Source organism: Polypterus senegalus, chromosome 18 (assembly GCF_016835505.1).
Source record: "Polypterus senegalus isolate Bchr_013 chromosome 18, ASM1683550v1, whole genome shotgun sequence".
Taxonomy (NCBI): Eukaryota; Metazoa; Chordata; class Cladistia; order Polypteriformes; family Polypteridae; genus Polypterus; species Polypterus senegalus.
In genome coordinates, this window is record NC_053171.1 from 13757519 (window position 1) to 13773497 (window position 15979).

A 15979-nucleotide genomic window follows, 5' to 3' on the forward strand; every position below is an offset into this window, starting at 1 on the left:
TCTTCTGTTAATCCGCTCGCTTGTTCTGCGTGCGAGGTGGGATTGTGAGGCGCTATAGATAGACTGCGGCATTCCTCGGCTCCATCTGCCAGAGCAGCCTTCACACAAATCCAAGTGCTTGTAACAGCCAAAGCGGAAAGATGAAACGCGACAGCCAACTTACAGAATGCTTTAAAGGGCGTCTCTTGTCTCACCTGAATGTTGGTGCAAAGTGACCAACCCCAAATAGTGGAGCTTTCCTGGGGGGTATGTGAGAGAGCTCAAGAATTTGAATTGTGTTGATAAAGAGGAACACTGATGCTCCAGAATGTTCGTGCTTTGGCTCATTGATTTTTTTTTTTCATATCTTTAAAGGTCCCAATCACATTTTACAGAAAAAATTATTTTATTCAACTGCAATAAAGAATGTGTTCGACCTAGAAAAGAAAAAAAAGAAAACACAATTTACAAAATTCCTTTATAAACTTGGGCAGTTCAAATAGAGGTCAGAGGTTCATTTGGCAGGAGACCCCAAATTTTGACCTTTGAGTGCTTGATGGTTCACAGCTGAGTCCACTTCTGTCCTGTCTCTACAGCACAGCTGAAAGATGAAGGCCGGCACTCCGCCACTTCCGAGTTGCGTGACTGTGTTTTTGTACCCAGCTCCATGCCTTCCTTTGCTTTATCCTTCACCCAGGCACCCCCAAAATACTGAAGGACCTCCTTAGGGGCGGCCCTAGCCTTGGCATCAGGTGTCAAGAGTCCTTTGAAAAGTGAGAGGGCGAGGGTGGTGAAGGAGGAGAACTGGGTGGGAGCTTTCATCCTGGTCTGTTCTTCTTGACCTCCATCATCTCCCGCTCTGTTAGAGGGGTTTGAAGATCCTCCTGCTTCTGTGTGATCTGCCAATGGATCAACTTGATGCACCTCTTGACTGTCAAACCATGTTTTATACTCCCGATATAACGGATCTGAACAGCTCGTCTTCTCCCAGGGAAAGTTCCCAGTTAAAATACAGAAGAGGAGAACGCCAAGTGCCCAGCAGTCCAAGCTTGGTTCGGCCAGTAGGCAAGGTGTCTTACCATGTTGCTCCTTCTCCTCCTCCTCCGAGACAGTCAATTCAGGGGCACTGTAAGGGACAGGCCCTGATGTACCATGAATTCGGGATCCGCGTGGCTTTGTGAGTCCAAAATCAGACAACTTGACCTGAGAGCAGTCAGGCACACAAACCAGGATGTTCTCGGGCTTCACGTCGCGGTGGACCAGCCCCTTCCCATGCAGAAAATCCAGGGCCTGAATGAGCTGGACAAGGACTTTTCTGGCACAGGTTTCTGGTACCCCAACCTGGAAAGGGAGAGGATAGGGAGAGTGGATTCAGCCAGACGGAGAGTGCAAGTTCAAATTTGAACAAATACGTTAGGTAGGAATGTCATGCATCTAAAGTGAGGGGGCCACATGACCAAAAAAAATCTGGAAGAGCAGTTTGCCTATCCTAACTCAAAATTAAACTGGCAAAACACCTGGGATGGAACTGGGGCTGCAAGCAGTCTGAAATGGTGAGCTGATGGGCATAAAATTTGTTCTAAAAAGAAAGGGTCTGGTGTGAACTGTGAGAGCAAATGTACTGTACTGTAATCCAAATGAAACTGGGCCAGCAGTAACCAGGGGCCTCATGTATAAATGGTGCGTACGCACAAAAATGTTTCCACGTTCAAATCACGATGTATAAAACGTAAACTTGCCGTAAAGCCACACACTTTTCCACGGTAGCTCATACCCTGGCGTACACAAGTTCTGCACTCTGCTTTGCAGAATGGCGGCACCCAGCATCAAAGCAGTACTACTGTTCCTGTGTGGTTACCCTTTGTTTTTTAGATCCACATTCCTGACGCAGCTTTATAAATACATTGAAATTAACTGCATATTGTTTATTAATGTAATGCAATCGATTGCAATTAACTTGTAGCAATATTATGATCCACAGAATGGTCAAACTATTCCAAATACCATAACTGCTTTAGCGTTGTTACTCTCACTCCACCTTCTTCTTCTTTCAGCTGCTCCTATTAGGGGTTGCCATGTCAGATCATTTTTTCCATATTACTCTCACTGCACCACTTCGACTATTTATATCACTGTATCTGAGTGTGAATCACAACTGTATAGCAGCTGATCGGAAAGAGAATTATCGGTATACAGCATCAAGCACACGCTGCCTCATTCATGCTGTCATATGGGAAACGCTTCAGAGCCTTTCCTCGCGATTCAGAAACAGTTTCATCCCAAGAACTCTAAACGCACTCAATCATTCCATCAAGTGCTCCTTGTAGAACTGTCTGTACTTATAATTACAATCACCTCACTGTAAACTTGCGATACAGTTATAATATTGCACAACCTGAGCCACTTTATAAAGCACGTATTTACATATTGTGACAATACCATTTTTAAGATGAAATGAAGCAAAATATGTTTATTATATTATACAGATAAAACTTAAACTTCATTTAAATAATCTGTATTGTTTTTAATTAAACATGTGAGGACACGGTGCTGCAGCGCTAGCGAGTCGCGCTGTATTCTTGCTGGGGCTGGCGTGACACTGGAAGGGTAGATGAACAGAATAATTAAATGCGTACTACGAAGGTATTTCAATGTTCATAAAAGTTTTGAAGAATCAGCGTTCTAAGTTACAGGTGGCTTAACGTCTATTACAGATCTGATTGTATGGCGATTGGGTATTTGGAGAAAGAAAAGTAAGGACAGGAATTGGAGGTCAGTTTAATTGAAAGAGACTACTGCTGCAATAAAGTATTTCATCTAAGGTCATGAATGGCGCAGCAAGCATCTTGCGTGAGACATGAACAATCACTGTGCCACCGTGTTCCCATGTTTAATAACATGCTTTAACTCCTATCATCATGAAAATGTTATCACGTATACATCTCAGTATTTTAATTATTCAGAGAGCTGTAATATCACGAATGTAATGGATTCTGTGTCCTGTCGGAGGAAGAGATTTACACACATAGCACATAGAAGATCAAAGACAAAACAAAACATTTAACATGCTACTTTAGTTACGATGGGATTTGAGAAACTAGTAAATTAAACGATTTTAAGATGAAGTTTATGATGCTTTACTTTAATGACAAAATAAACCACATGATTAAAGTGGAAATTTCGAGATTAAAGTTGACATTTCATGCTTTTTCCCCACTGTGTGCCTTTTTTTTTCTCTGTACCCTAATAAGCTTTCATATGACACTCAGACGGTGGGCTACGACTTGCCTTTTCACGGTGACTTTGATATCTGACAACTCCGACACGCTATGTTACTCGGTCAACTTCCTTTTCTTGTTTATACCACTGTTTAAACCAACAAATAGTATGTATTCTATTTCCCTCGTGCTTTTGATGTTACCTTTTCACAAAAAGCTGAGCTTAAGGGCCATTTATATTGATTTGCATATTCAAAGAGGCGTAATTCTTGGAGGAGTTGGGGTGGGACAGTAGGCATGTGCACATGCTTTAATTTTCACTCTGCCTGTTTGGTTTAGAGAAATGGGTATTCCTAAATCCAATGCAAACTGGGACAGCAAGTGGGGTATAGTACTCGGAATGAAACAGTGTGCACAGACCAGGACTGAACTAGGAGAGTGGGTGGTATAAATCAGTCAAAAGTGAACTGCGGGCATGAAACTGGTATGAAAGAGAAGGTGCTCAGTGAAGGACGAACACAACACTTATCAGATGTCACGTGACAGAGCAAGTAGTCTGTCTGAATGGGAATTAAACTGGGAGTTGAGTAACCAGACACACAAATGTGGGCCAGCAAACGGTATGCTCTTTCCAGGACTGCACTAGGAAAAGTTGGTCTAACTGGGGGCACGCAGTCTGGACAAAAGGAAAGAGCCTGGTAAAGGCTGCACATGGAACTAATCAGACAGCCTTGGAAGTGCAAGCAGTCTGTGTTAATGGGAATTAAACTGGGAACAGAACAGAAGTCCACAGAACTGAACAGGGATCAGAAACAGTCAGCACTGACTGTAATGAAACTGGAAGAGCAAATGAGCTGCCATTGTAATGTGGAATGTGGAAGCAAGGAGTCGCATCCAATCAGAGCCAAAGTTTGGACTGTTAGCAAATAATTAAATAGCAGTAGGTGGGGTTTAGTAGAATCAAACAGAGACAAATGTGTGTTATTAGGAATTAAAGTGGAGAAGCACCTGACATGCATCTGAACGAGCAAATGGTCTGGACTGGTGAGAATGAAACTGGGGAGGTGAAGTCTCCATACTATTAAGACTGGGAGAGTAAGTGGCCTACAGGAATCTGGATGATACTGGGACAGTAAGGTGGTTACCACAAATCAGAGCCAAACTGGGAAAGCAAGAGGTCTGCGCTTTCAGAAGAGTCACTTAACACAACACGGGAGGAAAAAACAGTTTGAATTAAGTCATCTGAATTAATAGGAATAGAAGCCATTTGAATGAATGGAAATTGAAGTGGGAGAACAAGCCTTGTGTACTTTTTGAGAGTCGGGTGGCAGGGCTTGCAGGCTGTACATATCAAAGTCAAACTGGGAAACAAAGCAGTTTGGATTAAGAAACTGAAAGAGAAACAACAAGCAGTCTGTCTGCAGTAATAAATGAGAGTGAAATTGAAACTGAACTGGGGGGCAAAGGGGCTAAAGTGTTTGTGCAGCAAGCAGCAGAAAAACATGTAGTGGGGTAAGTGGTCTGTGCTAGTCATAATGAAATGGGAGATGATAAGTGACCCACCCAACAGAACTTGAACTGATAGAGCAAGTGGCCCACAAGAATCGGAAAATTGTACTGGGAATTGTAAGCAGTCTAGTAGGTCACCTAACAGAAAATGGGAAGAAGGAATGTGGGGAGCAAGCGACAGGAATGTTAGTGTGCAGAATAAAATTGCCACTAACCACAGTTGAACTGGTACAGCAAGAGAACGGTTGGGGGGCATGCAGTCTGCACTGAAGGGAAGTGACCTGGCAGAGCTGGTGGTCCAAGCTAATCAGAATTGAACTGAGGAGATGAATCGACAGAGAAAGCGGTCTACACCATAAAACAGTGAGCAGTTATCAGAGTGCCAAAGTAATCAAGAAAGCAAGGAATGTGCGTTCTGAAGTACTGGAATGGGCCAGTGGTCTACACTAATGGGAGCTGATATAAGAGAACAAGTGGACCATACATTTGGGAAACAACCAAGCAGAGAATTCACTTCCCAGACTGGGAAAAGAAATGAGTTTGTATTAATGAGAAGTGAACTGGGAGAGAGAATGATGTGTGCTGCTGGGAAAGAACATTTGCGGGTTTAAGCAGAGAGCAGTGGAGGAGCAAAGGGCTGTGATAATCAGAATTAAAATGGCACAGCCAGGGCTCAGCACCGACCAGAACTGGTAGAGCAAGGAGCCTGGACTAATGGAAGTCGCATTGTCAATGTACAGAGTACAGTGGACTTGTTGCCTGCATGTTGGGCCACCGTGAAACACAGCACCATTTTCCAATGTGACGATTTACAGGTTTCTAGAGTCAGGATTGGCACATGTATACAGGACTGAAATTCTTACCTGTACGTCCAACCAACGTGCTATGCGTCACCTTAATCATCAAGAATGCATTGAAAGGCATCACTCCATTTCATTTAGGAGAAAACATAAATCGGCTTACCGGGGGTACTCCTCCCCACCCAACATTAAGCAAAGCAGAGTCCTTTATAACTAAAGACCAGGGTTCAAACCCAAGAGTGTGGAGACATACTGCAGGAGTGGCGTCATGCAGCAGTATCACACCACCCACTATGTATAATTAGGAAACCCAGAAGAAAAAACAATAAATAAATAAATCGCACAACTAGGAAATAATGAGATGGTAGAAATGGAGCTTTGAACTGGGACAGCAGATGATGTGCACATAAATAAGCAGAAGGGTAAGTTCTATTCATTAATGGAGAAGTAGAAAGTGTACTGGTAAGAATTAAACTGGCGAGAACAAGTGACCTGCACATGACAGAAAATGGTAAACGACAACCACAAATCAGAGCCCAACTGGAGATGCCGATGGTTGGTTTATGACATGTGGACTGGGAAGGCAAGTGGCCTCATACTGGTACCATTACCATATGCAGTCAGCACTGCATAGGACCACCGGTTAGTGTTTTTGCTGTTACAGGAACTCTAAAACAATTCTCGGATCTGGAAGTGTGTAAATGCATGTGTTTGATTAGCCCGCCTCCCAATATGGTTCCTATCTACTGAAAAAATTAGTTTAACTTTTAAGGGATGCTTGAAAATTGCCAGCTGCTGTTAATGTAGATAGATAGATAGATAGATAGATAGATAGATAGATAGATAGATAGATAGATAGATAGATAGATAGATAGATAGATAGATAGATACTTTATTAATCCCAAGGGGAAATTCACAAATTCATGTTCAGCAATAAATAAAATGGATTTCTGCATCTTAATCCATTCTTATTTTCCAGGAAGGCCACAGAGTGGTGGCATGTTGCATGTTGGTTGGACAAGCAAGTAAGTACTTCACTAGACACTGCACACCTGACAATAGCATCCCGGGCTATGAAAAAGAGGAGAGAACATCCGAGGGTTTGATGGAATAGGACCTGCACAGCACGCAGTGAGCACTAAACTGAACCTGACGTGGAAGCTCAAATGGCCCACACACTTGTGAAATGACCTGACAGAAGCGTCTAACTGTAAGAGCAGCAGATCTTTGTGTTAACAAGGATGGAACAGAAAAAGACAGCATGACAAAAAGTGACGGGTGACAAATTGCAGTCACGGCTCAGTCAGGCTGGAGATAAGTGCATGACAGCGGAGGATTTCAAAGCAGCCCATGGTCACTGGCATTCCAGCCCGATAGGCTTAATGGGAGAAGTCGTGGCTGATGTCTGCACCATCCACTTATAGTTAAATTAGAAAAGCAGAGCAGATGGATAAAGTTAGAAAGGGGAGCCTGCACTACCAACAGCTACTGATGCTAAACCCCACCTCCCTACCTGAGGCACGATGATTTCAAACAGGTCACCATGGATGGCCACTTCCTGGGCGAACCCGTAGAGCCGCAGCGACTGGAAAACAATTCCAAAGACTCCGATGATACAGGGGTGACTGGACAGACAGAGTGAGATGGTGTACTCCCTAAGGAACGAGAGCTTGGATGTGTTGCTCTTGCGGAAAAGCTTCAGTGCCATGGGGGTGCCTAAGAGGAGAGAAAGAAAGAAAACAAGATAAGCTCTTTTGATTTTGCAAACGGAAGCTCCCAGGCTGGCACATGACACAAGCAGCACATCCATCTCACTGACCTTTTCCTTTGTGCACAGCCAGCATTACCTTTCCATAGGAGCCCTGGCCCAGCTGCTTGATGACACGGAAGTGGTCCGACACCTCGAAGGTGGACAGAGACTGAGCTGTGAGGTGACACATCTCGTCAAGCAGTAGAGATGTCATTGTAACTGAAGTCCACTGTGAGAGCTGGGATTACAGCAAAGAAGGATTTCTACCCTGGGCTCTCACGAAGTGCGTCGGATGCTACATGCAGAGCCACCTCTCCATCTACTGCTGGCTTCTCCTGCAGCTCTTCAGCAGAGGCAGCTGATATAGTCCACTTGCTCCCCCCACTTCCCCACCCCCTTGTCACTCTTCCTGCACCCGAGTCACCAGAGGTGACAAGATGGAACTCTGCATTCAGCTCAGTCCTCTATATGGGGATGATGGGCGGGGGGCACTTCAGTCGCACGATCTGAATGCCAATATTCTACATTTTAAGCATCGTCACGGTGGCATTCGCTGGGCAGACGCCTCTCCGCTTCTCAGCTGTCCAGTTAGTGGCCCTGGGCCCTTGGCCAGCGCAGCACATCAGCAGTTTGCTGTGACTATGAGAGCAATGTTAACGCCGCAGATCTCTTCTCTGCCTGCCTAATCGACACATCAATCACTCTCTGCTTTCACGCTGTGCTTCTGCCCACCAGCCGGTAGCGAACTTCTCTGTTGGGACTGTTTGTCCTGCCCCTAGAGCTCTCCCTTCCTTCTGCCACATCCCCCACTGGTGCCCCCCGGCGCACTGTGCACACATTACTGATTAGAACAGAAGTTGCTGTCAACGCTGACCTCGAGTTACATTTTCATGGTAATCACGGGAGAGGCCCACCTGCCCTTCAAGCCTGAATCCGGCAGGGTCAGTTGTTCACCTGTACAGGGCACTGACCACACAGGTTGTGTCAAAGCTGCTCTCTGGGGCTGGGATGTGCCCACTCAACCCTTGTGGGTTTTGCCAAGGAGAGCAGGGTGTGCAAGGGCACTGAAAAGCCGATTCCTGCACTTTGCGCAGATTCCAGTCGGCTGCTAATCCCTGTGCTAATGGTGTACCACGAGCGTGTTGGAGGTGCAGTAACCCGATAATAACGATCACATTTCTAAGGCACCTGATGTTTCTGAGGAAGCAGCGTCTGGGTGGCTGTGGGCCCATAGCCAGGGGACTGGCTTGAACCAGAACATGGCGAGATCTGAGAGCTTGGAGATTAAGATTGCTGGTGGTAAGCAGCATGCCTCGAGTCTGCAGGTGTTTATGGTCCATTAATAGCAGGCTGGAGGGGCGAGGGTGACCTCCTCACCACCTCTGCACCCAAATTCTCCTCTGGGGGCTACCTTGGATCCCCTCTTTTACCAGTGTGCCCTTGGACCATCCAACTAAATCTCACCACTTTCTAAAGTGAAGCCTCCACGTGGCTGACAGAGAGCAGAGGCCTGGTCGTCATGGCAGCAGCATCGTCAACAACAGCAGCAGCCGCCAAAACACTTGGAGAGCTGATTACAAACCAGAGCAGCTGCACCGTTGATCAGGGCCAAGCCAGCTAAATATAACATCCTTCACACCTCGGCTGCCTCAATCAGGCCAGCTGCTGCTCTCACTGGCACCCACCATTGTGTCGAGCTACAGTTTAATAATCTGCAAAAAGCGTAAAGGCAGTAAATCACAATGAGCAACAGCAGCAGAAGCACCTCCTGCAGGCTCTTCTACCCTGTGCCACAGTGGAGCTTAACATCTGTTTTGACATCTCAGCTCTGGCTGCAGCCCCACATCACTTGTGTGACATCAGAGCCCTGGCCACACACCCCCTCACCTACCTGTGTGACATCAGAGCTCTGGCCACATACCCCCAACACACCCACATGATATCAGCATTCTGGATCACATGAATGACACACCAGTCACACCTACAGCTCCCTGAATTGACATCAGCAACCAGGTCACACTACACCTTACCTGAGTGACATCGGCACTTTGGCCACCCTTAGTAGCTTCACATTTGTGTGCCATTATGGCCTCATCCTGAGCTCATCTCCACTCAGAGGCCACTTTTTACATCTGTCTGCTCATTAATGGAAATCACCAGCTCATTCAAACATCCAGTCATGTGGGCCCAACTCTATAGCATGCACACCTTGGTCAAGAGGTCAACTAGACATTAGAATGGTCAAGAAGCCTGATCTAAGTGACTTTGACTGTGTCCAGAGTTTACAGAGACGGTCGCAATAAACCTAACACACCCAGTAAGGGGCAGTTGTGTGGACCAAAACACAGGTTAGAGGAGACTGGCCAGACTAATTTGAGTTAACATAAAGGCCACAAACACTCAAAATACCCCCTCATCATCAAAGTGGTGGCAGATGGGCATACAGCAGCAGCAGACCATGCCATGTCAATTCCAGTTGGCAAGGGTACTCTAAAACTGGTCAACTGAAGGCTGGAGTGATGCCACTTGATCAACCAAATCTGCTTCTGCTGACAGAAGCACACTGAATTTGCCATAAACACCAAGAACTTAAAAATCCAGATGGCACTAATGGCAGTGTGATGAATGTCTTTTTGGCACACATCCGGCCTCCTAATACCAATTAAGCACCATCTGAATTCCAGGGCTTCCACAAGGGTGGCTGCTGACCTTTTGTATCCCTCCATGGTCATAGCCTAACCTTTAACAGATAATGTGTCGCATCACAAAGCACATGCCACCTCAAGCTGGCTTCGCAGACATGATGGTGACTTCTGGTTACCCTGCATGGTCCCCTTGTCTCAGTATAATATGGTGCCTTTGGGATGAAGCAAGATAGGAGGTTCATAGCATAAACAGGTGACTGACAAATCACCAGGAACTGTGCGATGCCATTGAGAAGGTAGGTACCCAAATCCTAAAGTGGGATGCCCAACACCTTGTTGAATCCATGTTTTGTAGAATTCACGGGGGTCCTGTTTTAAACTAGATGGTGAACCTACTGAAGTGACATCATACCTCTGGATCCTTCTAAGCCTACCTGAAACTTATTTGGGCCAGCTGTGTAGTGTTATGTCTGTACTCCCTGGACCCCACATGCTTGACACTTTTGTGATGCTGAATTGCTGTTTAGTCAATCCTCATGACGTTGCCGTCTATTGAGCCCTCCCGTGTGACTCCCTAACCCGTGCGTCACCACAGACACCACAGTATGACTCATAACAACCTGAATGGAAGTTAATGCCATGATTAGGGGGAGCATAGTCACACAAATGGATGGACCGGAAGCATCAATCATGTTTCTACAGAGAGCATGACCTGGATCAGGTAACAATGGTTACCTGTCAGTCGTCAGGCACGTCCCTCTCGTCGAGCTTTCGCTCTTTATGAGTTGGCAACAAACCTGGCACCCAGACATGACAGTGATCCCACCCCCCATCAACCAATCCCATCCTCTTGTATTCTCGAAACCCCAGCCACTGCCAGGCCCAAAGGGATCAGACAGAAAGGCGTTTATTTCACAGGGGTCTCAACGGCACAACTTGTGTGGCAGGTGCAGTCAGAGGGGTGAGGCTTCTGGGAATGAAAGAAGGCAGAAGAAGACCACCAAAGAGAGCTGTTGGAATTCTTGCTGTATTTATAGAGAGCAGATTACAAGTGACAGCCCAGAACAGAGAGGTCAAGATTCAGTTGCTGTTATCACCCTCATCGGTGGCATGGGGGAGTGATTTGGGTTAAACATTCATAGAGAGGTTAAGCTGCCGCACACCATCTTGACCACATCCAGATGGCGGCTTGCCTAGCTGCATCCCTCCAACTCCTGTGAAAACTTTTGGTTTAAAGTCCACTGCAAAAGTAGCTCCTAAGAGACCCACCACCCCTCCATCAGCCCAGCATCTTCCTCTCTCCAGCTAAAACTGGTGGTCAGACTAACAATATGGGGGCGATAAAGAGACACACCACCATAGTCCATCCCAGGAATGTGCCAATACCCCCATTAGAAAGAAGCTTTTCATATGTTGGGGGAGACTGCAAAAGAAACCTTTAATGACACCAGACTTGGGTCAGAAGAACAAAGCTGGAGCTGACAGAGAAAAAAGTGACCAGAAAGGTGGCACGTGTTAGGGTCCAAAGTCCAGCAGCTTCATCCAGGGCCCCTGGTTAATATGCTCACTGTACTCCTACTTGACACTGGTGGAACCGAGTAATGATTGGAGCAGGAAAAATGAAACATTCTGAAAATGCACTTCAGTCATGGTGCCCACAAGGGGGTGGGCACATAGGAGTCATCACCCCATTTGGATTAAGTGACACATGACTGGGAAGACTGGGATGAAGCCGCAATGGTGCAGTTTACTGGACTGATCCTGGCGGTGAGTGAGCTAACTGGAGTGAGAGGTTTGTAACTGTGGGTTTCATTAATGTTTAACAGAATTAATGGAGCAGAACTACACTAAAGTAAAGGAAGACCACCTATAACTGCAGTACAAAATGACAGGAGATGGGGTGCAAAATCGTTTGGGGGTGAGAAACTCAAAGGGCAGATTTTACAATGATAACAGCAGGTGAAGCATGCGCTGAAAGGTGGGCCTGGCACTTTCCTGTATCACATGGGCTGTTTCCTTAAGCCAATGTCACATAACACGACTCTTAATTGTTGTTTATGTCAGAATTTCTAACTGCAGTTGTTGATCTCGTTCTTTTACACAATTGAAAAATTGTTGCTCATGTCACATTTACCAACTGAGTGACGACCTTCCACTATAGCCGTGCTTGCCCCTTTTTCTGAAAGCCAGTGGCAGGCTACCTGATGGAGCTGGCACTATACGAAGGGTTAACAGGTACAGCGAGTTCAGGTGCAATCTCTGTTCCTTTTTCCTCATCTCTGCATTGTATTTTGAGATGAGCCTTGACCGAGTGTCACCTCTCATGCAAACAGAGCCCACCCCAGTGAAGTTGTGGACTAGTTAGACTGAGTCGCTGGGTATGTCACATTAGGTGACTGAATTCATGGGCACATGCTGCAGACTGCCGCTGACAAGGAATAAGGAACACGCATGTTTTGGACCTCACAACCTGAAGAAAAGTTTGTCCGTTTGATATCTCATATTTCAAATGCCATGACAGAATGGAACAAAGAAAAATAAGTTGACTAAGACTGCGGCTGAACTCGTCATTCCTGTAAAGCCTTCACAAAGCCACCGGCTCCTTCAGGGACAAAACTTCACATTTGGAAATGTGAAACTGTGCTGGGAAGTGATCAGGGGGTTGCATATTTTGTCATGTCCTGCGATTTCTAGTCATGTAAATTGACCCAGACAGGTGGCAAGATCAGTGTCAGTAGGCATCAACTACAAGTCGTGTAACGGAACATCAGCTTTAGTGGTGACACACTTTAGTCTGAGCATGAGTGACATATGATGACAGGGGATGTGCCATTACTGCCATGGATAATGAAAGACCTGAGCACAGTTTTACTGGTTAAAAATGGAATAAAAACAATGCCAGCCTACTGGATTGGAGTGCAACGACCGGCAATAGGGTACTGCAGAGCTGAACTATCATTTCCCACTTTAGTCTCTCTACCCACCTGTCAGTTACACTCATGTATCAGATGCATGCAGCCCATCAGTCAGTGTGTGTCTGTGCGCCTGTGAGGGGCTAACCTCTCAACTCCTCAGGTACTACACCTCTATGGCTCCAACTAGAATTAATGGACAGATGGATGGAGGGAGGGAGGGAATAAGACTAGGTGAAAAGGAAGCCTATCTTGGGAGTGGCTGAATGATGCAGATAATGTTACATGACCATCAGTGACCTCCTCTCCCCCCACCCTCCTCACAAACAGGTAGGTGGTGGATGGCCACACCCTTCCTGCCATGCCCGGTGCACCCGCTGGTGCTGCAACAAATTGGAAGGGTGTGCAAAACCTTTGTCACAGACTTGGCACTTGTAGGGCGTCTGGCCAGTGTGCACCTTCTCATGGACAGTCAAGTAGGAGTAGTCCTTAAAGTACTTGTCACAGAAGCCACACTTGAAGGGTCTTTCCTGGCTGTGAACTCTGTGGTGCTGCAACAGCAGTGATGGGCGAGTAAAAGCTTTCTGGCACACGTCGCACTGGTACGGCTTCTCCCCAGTGTGGGCACGCTGGTGGATCACCAGGTAAGAACTCTGTTTAAAAGCCTTGCCACAGGTCTGACAGACATAGGGTCGCGCTCCTGTGTGCACCCGCTCATGGCTGGCCAGGGCATTGGACTGTTTAAAGCCCTTGTTACAGATAGGACAGACAAAGGGCCTGTGGTTAGTGTGCACCCTCTCGTGGACCTTCAGGCTGTGGCCGTAGGTGAACTTCTTACCACACATGCCACAAACGTGAGGCTTATCGTCACAGTGCTGTCGTTGATGTGCCAGGAGGGTGTTGGTGGTGGGGAAGTCCTTACCACAATCACTGCACTTGAAGGGCTTCTCCGTCATGTGTATGAGCATGTGCCGTTGAAGCTCATAAGGAGTTTTGAAGCTCTTCTCGCAGCACGAACAGAGAAATGGACGAATCCCCGAGTGGATCCGCCGGTGCTCCTGCAGATTTGAGGAGCGTTTGAACTTTTTGCCACACATCTCACAGGAGAATGGCCGGTGCTCAGTGTGTACCATTCGATGGCTCTTGTAGTCCGAGTGCCGCTTGAAAGTGGCCTGGCAGATGTCGCAGTGAAAGGGCCGGTCTGAGTTGTGGACCACCTCATGGCTGAACAGTTCCCACGCTCGCTTGAAGCTCTTCTCACACACGCTGCACTGGAATGGCTTGTCATCAACAATCACCTCTTGGATGCTGGAGGAGGAGCTGTCCGTGTACTGCTTGCTGACCCTGTTGCATGCATCCTCCACACCATCATCATCCTCGATCTCCACATCAACACAGGGGACAAGCTTAGCTGTGGAGTAGCCCCCATTCTCGTCAATCAGCTGGATGAACTTTACCAGGTCAGCCTCCTTGCATTCCGAGGCATCACTCAGAGTCCGGTCTCTCTTGTGTGGCTGCACTTGTGCCCTCTTTTGTTGGCCAGGGCAGGCGGCTTGCGTATACTCCTTTGCTTGCTCTGCTCTTCGAAGACTGGCACCTTCTAAATATTTCTGTGGCATATTGTCAATGTGGCAGTCATGATCCGAGATTAGCTCTTGCCTGTCTGGACTGGCAGACAAATGCAGACCATTAACATTACCAGTGGGAACCTGCTGTATGGTGCCCACTCTACCGCCATTTGTATCCTCAACTTTGAGGTGGTCGTTTGATCTCAAAGGAGATGAGGTATGGCAAACCTCAGTCTGAGAGCCAGAATTTGGTTGGAGGTACTGTGTGGGAGAAATTGGCTTTCTTCTCCGACTGCTGCGGTTACGGCAAATAGAAGCAACAGTTGTGGGCAAAGCACGTTGGTAAGAAAGATCTGTTCTGCTGGGACCTGAGGAGTTCTTAAGTGAAGGTGGGCATAGAAGTCTATGGAAGGGTGGATGACCACCTCCCTGCAGCACTTCTTCTTGTATGGTGGTGCCACCATGCTGCTTGGCATGATACGTTTCTTTATCTTCCTCCGGCCTACTGTGTTCTCTCCACTTGCTTGCTTGTGTTTGCCTGCACTCTCCCTGGCTCTTGGCCCGTTTCCTACTCCAGTTCAGAAGACGAATGGAAGCCAGCTTCCCCTTTTGATTTCCCCAGATGGATGTCTGCTGGAAGCGAACATGGCTCTGCATCAAATTAGTCGGCCTCTGAGCAAAATTGCCAGCCTGCTGCCAGTGCCCACTCTGTCTCACGGCAGTGGTTTTCCAGTCCAGATCCTCCTCTTGCTCCAAAATGGCCAAGTCCTCATCATCTGTACCCTGCTCTGTGGGCTCTTCTTCATCAAGGGTACTATTCTGATGTCCTCCTCTGCCCACCTCCATTGCACACAAACACACCTCAACACTTGAACCTATTCATTTTTCTGGTGAGATTCTGAAAAAGAAAGCAAACATTGAAAACGTTTAGCAATACAGAAAGAAATGATTTAAAAAGATACCAGCCAGAGACTCTCACCCCAAGACGTGCAAGATTTGGTGGGGGGGGCATTGAGTGTCGAGTTACTGTCAGTAGTCCGCTATATGTACTGGGAAAAATGCAAGTTGGCATCTGTTTACTGCTATTGCACAATTCTGAGCGATAGAAGCGGTGCTGTCATTTAAGCTAATAATCACGACTCAACTCTGTGTCTCGTTCATATATGGGTTAAAACAGGGGTCACCAATACAGCGCTCGCGAGCTACCGGTAGCTCACAACCCCTTTTCAAGTAGCTCACCAAAGGGTTAATGAATTCTGCATAAATTTGAAAACTTAATTAGTCAAAAAAGGGATGGGCGATCTTTCCAAAAAATCATATCATGATCCTTTGAAAACAAAATCACAATCCACAATCTGAACTGCAATCCGTCATTTCAGTGTGGCGTACAGTACACTTAAGAGAATATCTGGACTCAAACTCATCAAGACTTAGGTACCACTTTGTCTGTTGAATTCAATTATTGTCTCATTCGCTAGCTAAGTGGAGTTAAGGTACACACCCTGAAGCTGGTGAGTGAGTGAGGAAGGCCCCTCCCCTCGGCCTGCTGCGTGTTTCTCAGATTCACGCAAATAAAATCGGTACCACAAGCGATTCAT

The 15979-nt window shown here is 46.7% G+C and overlaps 2 protein-coding genes across 4 annotated transcripts in view; both read right to left on the minus strand.

Annotated features, from left to right (window-relative positions):
* Positions 1-366: 366 nt before the first annotated feature.
* Positions 367-10804, minus strand: sbk3 (SH3 domain binding kinase family, member 3). The gene is made up of 3 exons (XM_039742242.1): positions 7326-10804; positions 7020-7222; positions 367-1320 (listed from the first exon to the last, which is right to left on the minus strand). The coding sequence occupies exons 1-3, from the start codon at positions 7468-7470 to the stop codon at positions 541-543; spliced, it is 1128 nt and encodes a 375-aa protein (XP_039598176.1). The 5' UTR covers positions 7471-10804; the 3' UTR covers positions 367-540.
* A 105-nt stretch (positions 10805-10909) lies between these two features.
* The window catches only part of LOC120519124 (zinc finger protein 708-like), a 39280-nt gene continuing 34210 nt past the window's right edge, over positions 10910-15979 (minus strand). For all 3 annotated transcript variants that reach the window (XM_039742241.1, XM_039742240.1, XM_039742239.1), the window contains exon 2: positions 10910-15279. In XM_039742241.1, the coding sequence (XP_039598175.1) occupies positions 13134-15227 (2094 nt within the window). In that variant the 5' untranslated portion in view covers positions 15228-15279 and the 3' untranslated portion in view covers positions 10910-13133. The remainder of the gene's footprint in view (positions 15280-15979) is intronic.

What these genes read in the sequence shown, in the direction of transcription:
- sbk3 (XM_039742242.1), bottom strand. Translation starts at nt 7,470, where the DNA reads ATGACATCTCTACTGCTTGACGAGATGTGTCACCTCACAGCTCAGTCT. An exon ending in GGCTGTGCACAAAGGAAAAG is followed by an intron (nt 7,223 to 7,325) that starts GTCAGTGAGATG and finishes CTCTCCTCTTAG; the next exon opens with GCACCCCCATGGCACTGAAG. An exon ending in TTGAAATCATCGTGCCTCAG is followed by an intron (nt 1,321 to 7,019) that starts GTAGGGAGGTGG and finishes CTCCCTTTCCAG; the next exon opens with GTTGGGGTACCAGAAACCTG.